Consider the following 15,188-nt stretch of genomic DNA (forward strand, 5'->3'; position numbering starts at 1 on the left):
AGAGACGTGACGGCCTGAAATTCTGCACCTTTATTCTCTTCCTGGGCATCTTCTGCAGTTTTGATTTACACTTCTAACAACCCTAATTTGAGGTCATCAGTCCTGTAACTGCCATTTCTTAGTTACATTACAAATTGAGGAGAAGACTACTTAAAAAAAGATGCTGTTGGTATCTTCCTGAACCCTTCTCCTGCTTTGTGGGCATTGAATTATTTTAATTTCAGAGGGTCAGGTAGGTGAGTAAAGTTAAGATAAAGAAGTTATTTCCCCCCCGTGATTTCAATAGTAAAGAATCTTTAAACACAGTCATAAACATCAGACAGATCATTATATAATCAGCCAATTTGAACACTTTCCAATAATGCACTGACCCAGGGGCATAAAGGGACACGTGCATGCACCTCCGAGATGCACTGCTCAGATACTCTCATATTGGTGGCCCTGGAGCAGTTCAGTAAATATTTGTTCCTTCCTCATGACAATGCTAGTTAAAGCTCTCGGGCTACTTGCATCACAGTCAAATGATGGTTGTGTGAATTGATGAAAGATTTAGCCTGGGGAGAACTGTTTTAGATGCTATCTATGTTTTATTTCAATTATAGCTGAGATCACAGGGACTGCCAGCATGATGATAACAAGCCAACTGACAGTTAATCCCTCAGGACAGGAAACGAGTTTTACAGCAACTGATGTCATCTAAGGTTAAATGTCCATTGTGATGAGGCACTCTTCAAAGGCAAGCACATCCAGCTATTGTTCTATCTCCCCTTTCTATCATTAGACTAGCAGGAAGATGAAAGTCCTGATAGCTCTGTGGCTCTCTAATACCCAAGACCTCCTATTAAAGAGAAATGGAACCTAAGCAAGTACATAAAGATTGTAGAAATGATAGCCAAATACTTGTCAGTGTATACACACATACATGTCGGTGGTACCTCCCTCAGCCTTGGCAGACATCACAAGAACTGTACAGTGTGATGTAATACAACCCTCAACCCCGGAAGAGATGTTAAATGTGCTATAAAATGCTAATGCCACACCTCTTTGAACAGCCACTCATCAAAATTGAGATCTTAACCTCCAAGTCAGCATCAGAAAGTTATTTCTCTCAATGGTTCCTTTTAAGTAGGGAGATTATGTCTGCTGGATATTATCCCCCTTGCTGTGTTTAGTGATACTGAATGGCAGCTAATGAACACCACCTCTGCGGTTGCCTACCCTTGACACCCTTTGCTCAGCCAGTTTGCTGGTGGCTGTCTGGGAGATGAGAGGAAGGGGCTGAGGGACAAAGAGAGAAGGAAACAGAAGGAGAAAAGGACACAGCAGGGGGCTGTCACACCTTTTACCAGTACAGTTACAAGGTGGGAGCCCTTAGTTTTAGCTTGGACAGATCAAAGAAGAGCTGTTGCCCAGAGCAGGCTGGTGATCAGTAGCAGGTTATTATGTGTTGTCCATGCATGGACCCAAGTGTGATGCACAAGTGTTTGATATATCTTGCAGGACCCCTTTTGCTTCTCCTCAGTTTCACTTGCTTTTATTAGTTATGATGATCTTTTTCATGGTTCATTAACTGTTGTGTGTTTCTATCTCACTGTCTTTCAGTCACAGGGATCTAAAGCCAGAGAACCTCTTGCTAGATGAAAAGAACAACATCAGGATAGCAGACTTTGGCATGGCCTCTCTTCAGGTTGGAGATAGTCTGTTGGAAACCAGCTGTGGGTAAGTAGTATGAAAGATGTCATAATGACTGTACATACAATATCTAACCTAAATCCTCTGCAGATTGCTATTAGATGACTCCAAGAATGTCCTGGGGGTAATTAAAAAGTCATAGTTAGAGTGGACGTACCACTATGCAAGAAGAGAAGTAAGTTAGAGAGTAAGTGAAGTGAGTGGAGCCATCAGGCCCTCTGCTAGGTACAGTGTTGTCAAAGTGTCCATTATCGTGCTGTGCTGATCTCTTCAGGAGAAACTTTCAGCGTCTATCACAGAGTGTGGTATCTGGTGATGAGCGTGGCCAGGGCCACACATTACTGCGTCCATCTCCTAATATTTCACAACTGGTTTTATGATCTAATAGTCACAACCACACCAGGCACATCAATCCCATGAATTCACTTGTAGGAAGAGTCACTTTCAGAGTGGGACTACACTCGGAGGAGTACCAAGGTCTCTTTTATTGTGGAGTGATTTTATTTAACCCTAAAGTGTAGTGGGCATTGCACAGGGTCATATTTGTCAATAAAAGGCAGCACACTTGACGATGATTACTTTTAAGCACTGGGTTCATAAACTCAGTGACAGCATGGATTAACAGAAACCCCACACTGCTGCACTGTGGTCCTCCAAAGCATCCATTAAATTCACTTTAGAAATGAGATTTGAACATATAAGTACTGCCCAACAGTATATCGAAGTTGATTTTATTCTATTGATTCTTTGCTTTATTTTCATCAGATAATGAAGTTGTCTTATTGTCAGGTGATGAAGTAAAATAGCATAGTTCAGCAAGTAAAATTGTAGATCAGTAGGTATAGTTCACCTGTTAAAACAAATATAGAACATAATCAACTTTGTGATTTAAATGTCTACATCTAGTAGGCACTTGATAGGAAACAAATGATGAGGTAATGTTTTGATGTCACAGAGTTGGTTCAAATTTTTGAACAGACAAGCGACGTACATCTATAATACTCTTGAAATGCTTCTACAAATTTGGTATTAATGCAAATTCAGTGGTTTAAGTTGTTATCTTGCTTGTAATGTGAATGTCTTAGGAAAATATTTCCCCTGCATTTGCACATGACACTCTGTGCACGGCTCGGGAGATAGGATCCGTGACAGCTGTCCGCAGCTCAGATTGATTCTGTCCAGATTAAGCCTCCAAATCAGCTGAAACTGAAGTTACACACACTTTACACACGCAATACAGCAACACACATGCGCACACAGCACAGTGGAGGCTTAGTTCATCCCTCACCTCTAAGTCCCTATGTCCTCTGCTTGTTTGGGTGCCTCTCTGTCTCTGACTCCCTCCCTTTACATAATATACATGTGCACTCATTATGCATGTGCATACAAACACATGCATCTGGTTGAAACTGTTGCATAATTTTTTTCAGCAGTCGCACAATGCCTAAGCTCTCATGACTCATCGGTAGAGATCAGGCCAACTGAAAGCAGTGTGCATAGCAATCTGCAAGTCAGATATGCGCAGTTTAGTCATTCTGCAGCTTTGATGACCACATTAAAGTTTTCCATTTTCCTAGAAAGGCTTTATGCAACAGCTCTTACTCAGCAGTATGTTTTGACCAGTTTGATCTGTAGTTGATTGCATTCTGCCACTCTGCACAAGTCTGAATTCGATCCAGGTGGAGTGAATCTTCTTTGCCCCTTGAATTACAAAGTGCTAAAAGTACTCATTGTAGACATGAACTCAGAGCTGTCTATGAAACAAAAGCATGCACACAGTTTGGTTGGGGCTGACACTGGCTCACAAATTTTTGTGAACACTTAAGTATTTATTGCACTTTCAATAGCACAAGTTGTCATCAACTAATGTAACATTGCCTGCTGTGCATCTGTGTTCCCTCCACTGCCCCACATCCATGAAGAGGGCATGGAGCACAGTGTAGGAAAGAAAAGTGAAGTGAAGATAATATTACTTGAGGTGATGGTGACTCCTTACATTAATTTGTTTTCCTGTCACAAATGTGGCATAACAAAGAGCACATGAGAGAAGAGAAACTACTATCTCAGCAAATGTGCTATTGCATTAAGCTCTAATTTAAAAAAAAAGACAAAAGACAGACATGCAGTTTTCTCTCTGATCAATCAATTTGGCCACTTCCCACCTGCATATTCATTTCAAAGTGTGCACACGTTTCCGTGTTTGTGTGTGTACATGTGTTCACATGTGTATAGGAGTTGCAGATGATAGCTTGCAAATTAAATTAGTTTTACATTATTATTAATGATGATATTTTAATAGAGTCCACACCTTGTTGAGAAAACAAGCTAAATAGTGTCTTGATTGGCGATCACTTTGAACATTGTCATCTACAGAGAGATTGGGTGTCTATCTGAACAACCCTTCGACACCACAGACACAGGCTTTACAGTCTTGATTGCATCGTTTCGTGTTTGCATATGTCTCATAGCAGTATGTTTGTGTGTCTCTGTGCTGTTTCCTAATGTGTGTGTGTGTGTGTCTGTGTGGTTATTGATTATTCATGCCTTTCTGCCTGTCCCATCTCTAAGTGTAGATATGACACGTTTTAATTAAACACATTTATCTGGCCCCTTCTCATCATGCAGCAGTCTGACACAAATGTATTCCATTTGCTGTGGGTAATGGAGCTGAGTGAAGATGAAACTTGCCCCAGGTAGAGTAGTGGGAGCCTCAGAGCACATCCATAAATACGTGTAGACATACAGATGTATAGTAGAGGCATTGCCAAGCATATTCAAGTATGGATTCAAGGATGCAAATGCAACATCTTCTTCTGTCTGTTCAAACCCAGCTGGGAGTTCATCACTGCTTGCTGTTTATTTACTGTAATTCTGTGGCACAGATTGATGAAAGGAAAATATCTTGTATGCAGTGAGGAGGCGCACAAATTTAGTCCAAAAAAGATGAATTTTCATGAAGATCAGCTTCATGTGTCAGTGTCTCTGATCACCAACATATACTGTTGCTTCTTTCAGTGTTTCTATTATAATTCACATCTCTTAACATCATGATGCTCACTTCATACTGAATCCAGTATACTGTGTATTGTAGAAAACTGGTGATCTTATAGTAAACTTAAGAAGTCGTGCTTGAAGGTTCAGAGATCCCTCTGTAGTACAGACAGTCATGACTGATGAGCTGCGATAAAGAGTTGAGATAAAGACAGCTTTTTATGTCTCATTATGTTATTTGTTGCCCTCCAAAACTAGAAAACATTTCTTTCCTTTTTTTATGTGATGCTAGTGGTGTTAAGTTGAGAAAGCATCAAGAAAAGACTGATGTTATGTCAAACCCACACTGAACTGTTTTTCAAATGGCTACATTTTTCATGCTGGTCAGTAGAAAGTGGCTCTCACAGTTTTCTATTTATCTTTAGTATCCCACTATATACCCTGAACCTGCTGTGAGTCATGAGGGTGTTTTTAAAATATCATCCATACTTAGTCTGCAGTCAGATGAAAGCAACTTTGTAGCAATGACCCTGTTAACTCACTTGTTCACTGAAGTATGTACTTGTATCTTGTCGCTGAGTGCTTGTTAACTAAATGAACCTGGTGTAGATAAGGCTATGCTGCGAGTCGCCAGTAGAAAATTACTAAATAGAGTTGTGATCATTTCATTTCATTTCAAACCTTTATTTAACCAGGAAGAAAAACACATTGAGATTAAAATCTCTTTTTCAAGTGTGTCCTGGGTATGACAAATACTCACAGAAAACAGCCATACAGGTCAAAAGGATAAATAAATAAGAAGTCTAAAAATCTAAAAAAAAAAAAAAATGTCATTAAAAATTAAACAAAACATCTACAACTCAGTCATTGGCAGGTTATTTAAAAGTGCCTTAAACTCACGTATTGAGACCAGGTCCTTAAGTTTGAGGTCTTTTTGAATTTCGTTCCATGTAGAAGGAACAACGAATTGGAATGCTTTTTTGCCTGTCTCAGTCCTGGCCTTAGGAACAGGCAACAACAAACAATCCTGAGATCTCAGAGTGTAAGGAGCTGAATTCTTCTGTTGCATGTGGGTCTGAAGGTAGGAGGGAAGCAAACCTAGTACACACTTATATATAAGAACGCACCAATGTTTAAACCTGCGAACCTTAAGGGAGGGCCATCTGACACTGTCATACAGCAAACAATGATGAGTAAGAGCCTTAGAGTTTAAGATAATGGGAAATACTGCAGCAGAATTAAGTAAGAATGTCAAAAGTCAGATTGTTATTATAATCACAGAGAGGTTTTCTAATGATAAGATAATGACAAAGCTCATCTTAGACCAGTTGTGCATAAAGCAAACCAAAAGTTCCCACACCTTCAGAGGATGACTATATTAAATATTTTTCATTAGATGGGTAAAAACTTTTGATAAAAAGTGCAATAGAACAAAATACTTCTTTTTGAGGCCTAATATTGGAATTAAGTTCAAAAAGTTATCGTAATCAAAGCATCATAATAGCATGAAATATTTTACTGACTTAGTCTTTATAAGTGAGAGTCTTTTGGAGCGTGAGATTTTTTAAATTTCATAAATAATTTTTTGCAGCAAAGAGCATGCAGCCAGTGCACTTTAAGTTACTGATGCATTGGCTTCAGCTTTTTGACCTGGTGGCTTCTTCCACCTCTTATATATAGGTCATTTCATCTGAATGCATCTGAATTCATTGTATGTAAAAACAAACAATCAAAACTACCCACCAGACCATCACAGATTTGCCTGAAGAAAATTCCTGGAAATTATGCAAAATTTCAGGATCCTATTGTTGTTTGTTTTGTCAAAAAATATTGCAGTGGATGAAGGCAGCATTTTTGTAGCATTATTTATTTTCACTTGAGCTTCAGTCTTTTTTTTTTTTTTTAAAGTGTCAGTGTCTGCTGCTATGGCTCTGTGAATATAGGCTGCCAGGATGGTAGCTCAAGTTAAGATAGAACAATGGAAGCTTGAAGAAAGAAAATATTTGAATTCCCAGTCTGTGAGAAGCAGATTTGAAGTCCTGAAGAAATCACAATTTGGCACGTAGGGGACGGTCAGGCATTTGATAAACTGACATGGAATAATCCATATGGGACCAACATAAAGGCTTTGTGTGGCTTGTGTGTTGTAGCACTCAAGAGGTAAAATGAGTACAGAGCTCATGCTTTTTTTTTTTTTTTTCTTTTTTAGGAAAAGTCAGTAAGGACTTATTTGTAAAGTCCCTTGGACATCCCAAGTTGGCATATTAGTTGTGTTTGTTTTTTTGCCAGTATTTTGACAGTTTGAGGAAGCTGGGCTGTCAGACCTGGTGTTCATGAGTGCACCAGACAACAGCCAAGCTAATGGCTGTTTACAAATTAGGTAGTCCCTCAATAGACCTAGATACTATGGTACTGTATTAAACACAGTGTGACAAAGAGGTGGACCACACATTTCACAATGCTAAGGCATTTAGGGAGACAGGTGATTTGCTTTGAGGAGCAAAGAAATTAACAAGTAGTTCCAGACAATAAATTAAAAATTATAGGAATGTCAAACAGTTGGAAGAATTTATGTACAAAATAACAAGTCACTCCTGTGCTGCACTCATCCATAGATATGGGCTTATGGAGAAGTCTTTGCAAGGTAGCTCCATAAATCTTCATATGATATTGATGTGTCAATCTAGTCATTGGCTTTACTGTCAGTCTATCCAGGGGCTGTAAAGATTAGTGGGTCTGTTCACTGTCTGCTGTGAGAGGATGCCCTTGACTGAGCAAACCAGAGGACATCCAAACACCCTCAGGACGTCTGAACTTCTAAAACACATCTTGATCTACATTCGCTGGAGACTTTTACTGTCTGCTTAAATTGTTCTTTTCATATTTTCCGACAGAGATTTATGCTTGTTTGTTTGCTCTGTCGTGAACTTTTACTTTGCGGTACAGCTGTACAACTGGAAAACAAAAAGTCCTTAAGTAACCTGGACCTTCTGTTTCTTCCTTAATTTATTCACTTTTGCTCTTTTTCCAACAGATCTCCACACTACGCATGTCCAGAGGTCATCAGGGTAAGTGACTGCTCACAGAATCACAATATTCTTTCTCCTGCGCTAACTTATTTTTAGTTCTCTGACATCTTGTTTCAGCTGGCCCTTAACATTCAGTCTAAACTCATCTAACACTGTGTTTTCCCCTTAGGGAGAGAAGTATGACGGGAGGAAAGCAGACGTTTGGAGCTGTGGGGTCATTCTTTTTGCTCTGTTGGTGGTGAGTGTCAGCCTGTTCTTTAGTAAATGATGTTAATATTATACTGACATACAGTTTAACATGTCTAGAGGCATATTGCACAAAACAATTTTACCATGAAGTGTTGCGTTTGTGTCATATCAAGCAGTAAGTCTAGCTTTTGCATTGTAGTGGATTTAAAAAAAAAAAAGGAAGTGAGGCTTGAGAAAGGACAGTCATGACTGTCTAGGTAGCATAGGTAGTGGAATGGACAGTGTGTGAGCCTAAAGTAACTGTGGAGCATCTGACATAAACTCAGATATTAGGGAGTTAAATTCATATTCTATCATTTAAATGCTCTTACGGGGAAAAAATATGTTGCAGAAACACCCTCCAGCTGATACACTTGTGCTACAGAAGATCAGAGAAAAGAAGCGTCTTTTTATTCATTATCCTGTATCCACAGACAACGCTGTATCCATAATCAGGTCTATTCTCCAGCTGCATTATGTCTGTGGTTCCCGAGCCATGCAGCCCCGAAGCTTTGTTTCATCAACAGCTGTACTGTAGTTCCTACTCACTCCAGCTCCATGAATTATTCATACCGCCAAACTGAAAGACAAGAGCCTAAAATAAATACCAATGCTGACAGGGCAGCTTTTGGCCACAGGCCCTGTGTATTTGTCTTTGTTTTTGCTTTGTTTTCTCCCTCCACTCTGTCTGTCTTATATATGTGTGTACTTGTTTTAAGGATAGTATACTTAGTACTCTTGTGTTGCATAAAACTGATGATGCTTACCATTATCTCCATCATGACCACGCTTTTCTCGCTCCGAACAAAAGTTGTTTTTTTTTTTTCCCCGCCTCTGCTGCTTGACTGCAGAAAAATACTGTCTCTCTTCAGTTTCGTCCTGGTGTCTAGCCGCGAGATAACCATTTGTCTGATTGTGGGAGACACGCATACTCCACAGGAGTTAGGCTGCACTCAGATCATCTGTTATACAAGTCTACCTTCCTTTTCCCTGCCTCTTTATTTCTCAGCTTTTCTTTCTGTATTTTCCTCACCCTTTCCATCTTTCTCCACCCCTCCATCTCCTCTTGTGATGGAGGTTGCCATTCATCAAATGGCTACATCTGTGAAGTGTCAGCACTCTGATAAATGACACTGATGAAAGAATTCTAAATGAACGAGGTAAATGAGAAATCTGGGTAATTATTAGAGAAGCCCTGTGTTCTTTTTCACTGCTGTTTATTATTTATTTAGTATTGCAGTTTAGGGCAGAACGCTCTAATTGGAGAGTTAAACAAGTTGAGAAAGCAAGTTTGATTTTTAAGTTGTGCAGGATTAAGATTCAAAATGTGTTTTTGTTTCATCTGGCAAGCTGTGCTAGTCATTTATAATCTTTTTTTTTTTTTTTGGTGACTTCAGTCAGTTAAAACAATTTTCTCTGTCATAATGCTGCTGTTGTATCAAGTGCAAATTCTTTCTTCTCTACTTAGTTCCCAGCTCCTACTTGTCACATCTACTGAGTATGATTCCAGTGTCTTCTTTTTTCTCTTTTCTCTGCCTCTGTGTTTCTTCAGGGTGCCCTGCCGTTTGATGATGACAATTTAAGGAATCTTTTGGAGAAGGTGAAGCTGGGTGTGTTTCACATGCCACACTTCATCCCTCCAGACTGTCAGAACCTTCTGCGTGGCATGATTGAAGTGGATGCCTCCAAAAGACTAACGGTCAGTTCAGTTAAGAGACTCGATGTTAACACAGGATTATGTATATTTGCGTATATGTGTTATATATGTAAAAAAATATTCAGTACACTTTGAAACCTTACATCATTATACTTAGCCAATAAAAAGAACATGAAATCTAGTGTGGTGCAGAAGTTTTAGCCATTTTAGATGAGTATCAGCATTGCAGCAAGCCCAGACATATAGACAGAGTTATAACAAGCAATCTTCAATAATAATAAGAATAAAAAGAACTTCTGCAGCAGATAACATGGCCTTGCAGAGTTCTCAGCATCAACATAGTTTCTGATTATCTCAACATCACTGAGTCCGTCTGGGAGCACATGAAGAGACAGATGCAAATGAGACAGCCTATTTCCACTGAACAGCTGTTGAAAGTTCTCTAAGATGGCTGAAATAACCTACCTTGCAAATGTAGAGAAAAGGGTTCTCAGACTAAATATTAATAATTCTAGTTTTATTCTACTTACTGCATTTTCAGTGTTCTTGTAGTGCCTAAAACTTAAACAGTGCAGTCTCTCAGCATTGAATATTGTCTACAACCAACAGTGCTTACTAATTATATTGTAGAAAGCCCAAATTATGTTTAGATATAATTCAAGAAAACATTCTTGGAAAATATCTTGACAGATGTGGGGAAAGAGGAAGATCATTATTTTTGAGATTCACAACAAACTTTAACCCTCCAAGGAGAGAATAAGATGGGAAAGATGCACATTTAAGCTAAAATATCTAGTATCAGCCTGGCACTGTTGTTCTTGCTTTCCTCATGTTCCAAATATGTTTGTATCATTCCCAATTCTGTTTAACTTCTACCTCAAGTACATTGTGTGTATTCAGGAGTGTTGCTTGTGTACTGCACACTTCACAGTGCCAGTCCCTTTCTACACATCAAGTGATCACCTTGGCAAGGTGGCTGGAGGAGAGAGCAAGAACAGAGAAGTAAAGGGCAGAGAGTCTGGTGGAGAGAGATGGACAAAGGCAAATGTAAATTATGAAAATGGAAAATGAAAATTAAAAAACAACATATTTACCAGAGAGAGCAAAGCTGTTCTTTCTTATGCTGTATTTCACATTCAGAACAATGCAGAAAGGTACACCCATCCTGCAAGTTACTGTATTTGATCACACATAAAAAAAACTAATTTTTTTACTGTATGCACACAGCCTCTGCAGGTATCTCTGTGAATCAGTGCAGAAAACAAAACTATTTTCATGCACTTGCCTGTAAGCAAATGTGATGACACCACCCTTGGTGAATGTTGCTGCTCCATTTCTTTATGCCTTAAATCATCTCTCACTGTGTCAGAATGACTAAGACTAAACTAACGGGAATGTGAAAAACAAGAGCAAAGACTTTAGAAAGCTACATATAAAGATATGTTCATTTGCAGGCTTTTCATTTGTATTGAAACAAGAACCAGAAAGATCAGACCTTTTTATTATGCCGTATGCACACTATATCCTTTATTTTTCTGTTCCCTCTGCCTGATGAGGGCAGGTCACCCTGAGATTCCCTAGATATGTCCACCAGCCTCCAGCAATGTCCTAGTCAAAGGGTTACACGCAGTCCAGGCTGCTGGGAGAGAATATGCTACCTGTCTGCTCCCCTCTCTTGCATCAGGACTCCATACAGAGCTCAGGGGATGTGCTGTAACCTCGAGGAATGTCAAATAGCCTCATTAGACTGAGCATTCACGGAGTTTATAGTGACCGCCCAGTCGGACCCGAACCAGGTACACTCAGGGGTAAAAATTACACCATAATATAATATGGCATTCACTTACATGGGATTATTTTCACAATAATGTTTGTGGAATCAAATCAATGGGGTAATCAGACTCTAAATACAGGCTGTGTTTCAGTAGGTCTGTTGTCACCTCCTGTTAATTAGATTTGTAAGTAGATGCACTCAAGTAAACACACAAAGTCAAGGCCCCTTCAGAGTCTGAGTGGGAGGGCACGTACCTGGGATTAAGGGGCTTAGGCCAATAAAAGCCTTTCTCTCCATTTCCTGTCTTTGCAGTCAGGGACCCAGAGGCAACTAAGCCAACCACCTCAGCACAATCATCTCATCTTCACTATTCAAATGATAAAAGACACCTTGGAAAGATCTGTCTCCTAGTGGTACCTGAGTAATAAAGAGGATTGACTAGGTTATTATATTAAAGAGCAGTTCATCACAGACAGATAATACCTTCGTGGGGATGGTGTCGATGAAGTACCAAAGTTGCTGGATGGAAATAAAGGAAGCGTTTGTGGGTTTTTGTTTGTTTGCTTTGTGTGTGTGTGTGTGTGTGTGTGTGTGTGTGTGTGTGTGTGTGTGTGTGTGTGTGTGTGTGTGTGTGTGTGTGAGAGAGAGAGAGAACCTTCAACACTGTCAAGTAATAAGACACTAAAAGGTTTTTATAAGTATGCTAAAAACACCTTTTTTTTATTGTTAACAATGTTTTAGGCTAATATGATCTTTTAAAGGCTTGCCAATCTTGGCATGTGTTATCTCAGAATCTTTGTACCTCTCTTCCTGTAATAGGGCACTTAAAGATCCTTCTGTTGCTATTCACTCACGTGGCAGCAACTCAGTGCATTTAGGCAGGTAGACACAGTCAAGACGACCTGCTGAAGTTCAAACTGAACATCAGAATGGGGGAAGAAAGGTGATTTAAGTGACTTTGAATGAGGCATAGTTGTTGGTGCCAGATGGGCTGGACTACTGGGACTCTCCCATGCAGTTATCTCCAGGGTTTACAGAGAAATAGAAAAATAGAAAATGAACTAATGAATGAACTGCAGTTCACTGGGCAGTTCTCTTGTTGATGCCAGAGATCAGAGGAGAATGGCCAGACTGCTTTGAGGTGATAGGAAGGCAGAGGTAACTCAGATAACCACTTGTTACAACCAAGGTGTGCAGAAGAGCATCTCTGAATTCACAACACATCCCACCTTAATGCTGGGCTACAGGGAGCAGAAGACCACACTGGGTGCTGCTCCTGTCAACTAAAAACAGGACACTGAGGCTATAATTCACATGAGCTCACCAAAACTGTAAAATAGAAGATTGGAAAAAGATTACCTGGTGTGATGAGTCTCACTTTCTGCTGTGACATTTGAATGGTCGGATCAGAATTTGGCAAAACAACATGAAAGTATGGAGTATGGTGATTCTAGTGGAACAGGAGACTCACATCAAGGATGTACAGCAACATGAACCAAAATTTCCGAGGAATATTTCCAGCACTAACCATGAATGGTTAAGGTATTTGTGTAGGCAAAAGGGGGTTCAGCCTTGGACTAGCAAAATGTGCCCCATAAAGTGTCTTGAACCATTGTCAAAAAATCCTGTTCTATTCCTAACTGTATTTTTATTTGAATACTGTCCATAAGTATTGAGACAGTTATGCAATCTCTGTGATTCTGTTCCTAAAAACCACCAAAATGGAGATGAAGTAATAAAGATGTGATTTAAGGGTAAACTTTGAGCTTCACTTCTTTGATTAATGGCCATATCTCACCACAACACTGCTTATCTGTAAATTGTACAATTACAGTTGAGCCTGTGAAAATGGAGGGCTTAAGTATAATTCCTTGACTTACAGCTGAAAGTTTCTACTTCAAGCACATCTTTCAGTTACACTGTGGCAAAATTGTGAAAATTGTATCATTGTCCAAAAACCAATGTACCTGACTTTACATGATTCCTGTGTTATGACTTGAAATAGCAGAGTAAGTCTCCACTGTTAACACCCATTTTGGTACTCCCTCCACTGAACAGCCATATGACTCAGAGCACTGCGTATCCACATACAGGCCTACAAATACAAGCTTGTTTGAGAATTACATTTGCAGCACCCTGATAAATAGATACCTAGACGCACACTCATACTGTATAGACCTTTCCCAGCTGGTATTATAACAGCATCCTGTCTGCCTGAAAGCAGCTGGAATCGGTAGTGACATGTTTAGAAACTGATTGATGTGATTCTCCGTTTCAAACCACATCACTTTCAAGCCTGTGTGTGTGATACCAGTCTCTTGCCTCCAGGCCTTCAATAAAAGTCAGGGAGAGTAGGTCAGCCACTAGCCTGTATCTGTCTGGCAGGGTGTCCCTGTCAATATCATGACCTCTGTGGTAGAGTCACCTATAGTCAGTAACCACAGTCTTCTCGGCTCTGTGATTGCACTAATATCTCTTGAAGGCATTCATCACTGCTGAAGCACAGAGGTAAATCCTCTGGGGTAGTGCTAACATCAAGACATTGATGGAGACACTGACACAAGAACTATGCATCTGAATAAGTGACAATAATTAGAGCTGTCATGTGTATCTCCTGTGGTTCCACAACAACAGCTTGAGCAAATTAAAAAGTCCCAGCAGTGACATTGATCCGGTTTCCTTCTGTGGGCAGTTGAAACACCGTGGAGTCATTCTAGCAGACATCTTTCTTTGTTGCTATTTTGCCCGCTGTTTCTCTCTCTTTCTGCTTTTCCTTTTTGGACAAAAGACTATGTTGACACGGTTGGTGACAAAGTGGCCACTTTAAACATGTGATGACAAGAGTAGTATTAAGAAAGCGAATGGGTGAGTAAGAGGGATGGGAAGAGAATGAGAATGGGAGATTCCCTTCAGACCAGAGGGCTTGGCAGGGTCAGCAGCATGTGTGAGGGAGATAATATTCTCTGTTTATAGCTCAGTTGGATCACCCCTCTCTCTTTAGCTTTTGTTGCACCTCTCTCTGTCTCACTCTTTTTATCAGGATTCTTTTTTTTTTCACCCATTTACAGTATTAATATTTGAAGGTCTCATTATTTACTTTCACAGTTTAACCTGCCTGTATTGTCTCTGTTTTATTTCCTTGAAACTATTAAGCTCAGGACTAACAGGAGTTATAATGTACCAAACATTTCTATGCATATAAAAATATATCTTTCAGGTTTACCTATAATCACTCTGTTTCCTTTGATTAATTTGATCTTCTTAACACCAATATGATACTATTTTGCCAGTGATTTGCTTATTTGTGAACTAACCTTTCTTTTCTTTTCTCATTACTTTTACAGTTAGAACAGATCCAGAAGCACACATGGTACATGTAAGTAGTCCCCTGCTTTTTCTTCATTTTTACATTCCCACTACCGTCCTCTCTTCAACTATTCTGCAGGGGTTGTAGACCTGAAGGGAGCTGCCACATGAAAAATGACTTTGAGTTTCAGCTGTGTACACAAGAGTACATTTAAGCAGGGCATGACTCCACTCTCGGGGATGTTGGGGTAAATTGGTAGTGCATGAAAGCGGGTGTGAGGCATATGGTCAACTGAACAGAGAGCAGGGCAGAGGGAACAGAGATGATGTAGCAGAGACTGAACATACATGACCTCAGTATACCCATTGTTTGACATGTAGAAAAGGGTGTACCCACCTTTTTAGGCTAACAAGTACAAAATTTGTAGTACACTTTGAAATAGACCACACCAGAGTGAGGTTGTAAAGATGAGCTTTTAAATGGGAAAACACATCAATAAGTGTATCATAG

General features: G+C 39.7%; 1 protein-coding gene across 2 annotated transcripts in view; it reads left to right on the plus strand.

Moving 5' to 3' along the window:
- The window catches only part of brsk2a (BR serine/threonine kinase 2a), a 192,579-nt gene that overhangs the window by 150,770 nt on the left and 26,621 nt on the right, over positions 1–15,188 (plus strand). For both annotated transcript variants that reach the window (XM_030731717.1, XM_030731718.1), the window contains 5 exons: positions 1,603–1,719; positions 7,718–7,751; positions 7,882–7,950; positions 9,493–9,639; positions 14,716–14,747. In XM_030731717.1, the coding sequence (XP_030587577.1) occupies positions 1,603–1,719; positions 7,718–7,751; positions 7,882–7,950; positions 9,493–9,639; positions 14,716–14,747 (399 nt within the window). The remainder of the gene's footprint in view (positions 1–1,602; positions 1,720–7,717; positions 7,752–7,881; positions 7,951–9,492; positions 9,640–14,715; positions 14,748–15,188) is intronic.

The sequence above is a fragment of the Archocentrus centrarchus genome, chromosome 6 (genome assembly GCF_007364275.1).
Source record: "Archocentrus centrarchus isolate MPI-CPG fArcCen1 chromosome 6, fArcCen1, whole genome shotgun sequence".
Classification (NCBI taxonomy): domain Eukaryota; kingdom Metazoa; phylum Chordata; class Actinopteri; order Cichliformes; family Cichlidae; genus Archocentrus; species Archocentrus centrarchus.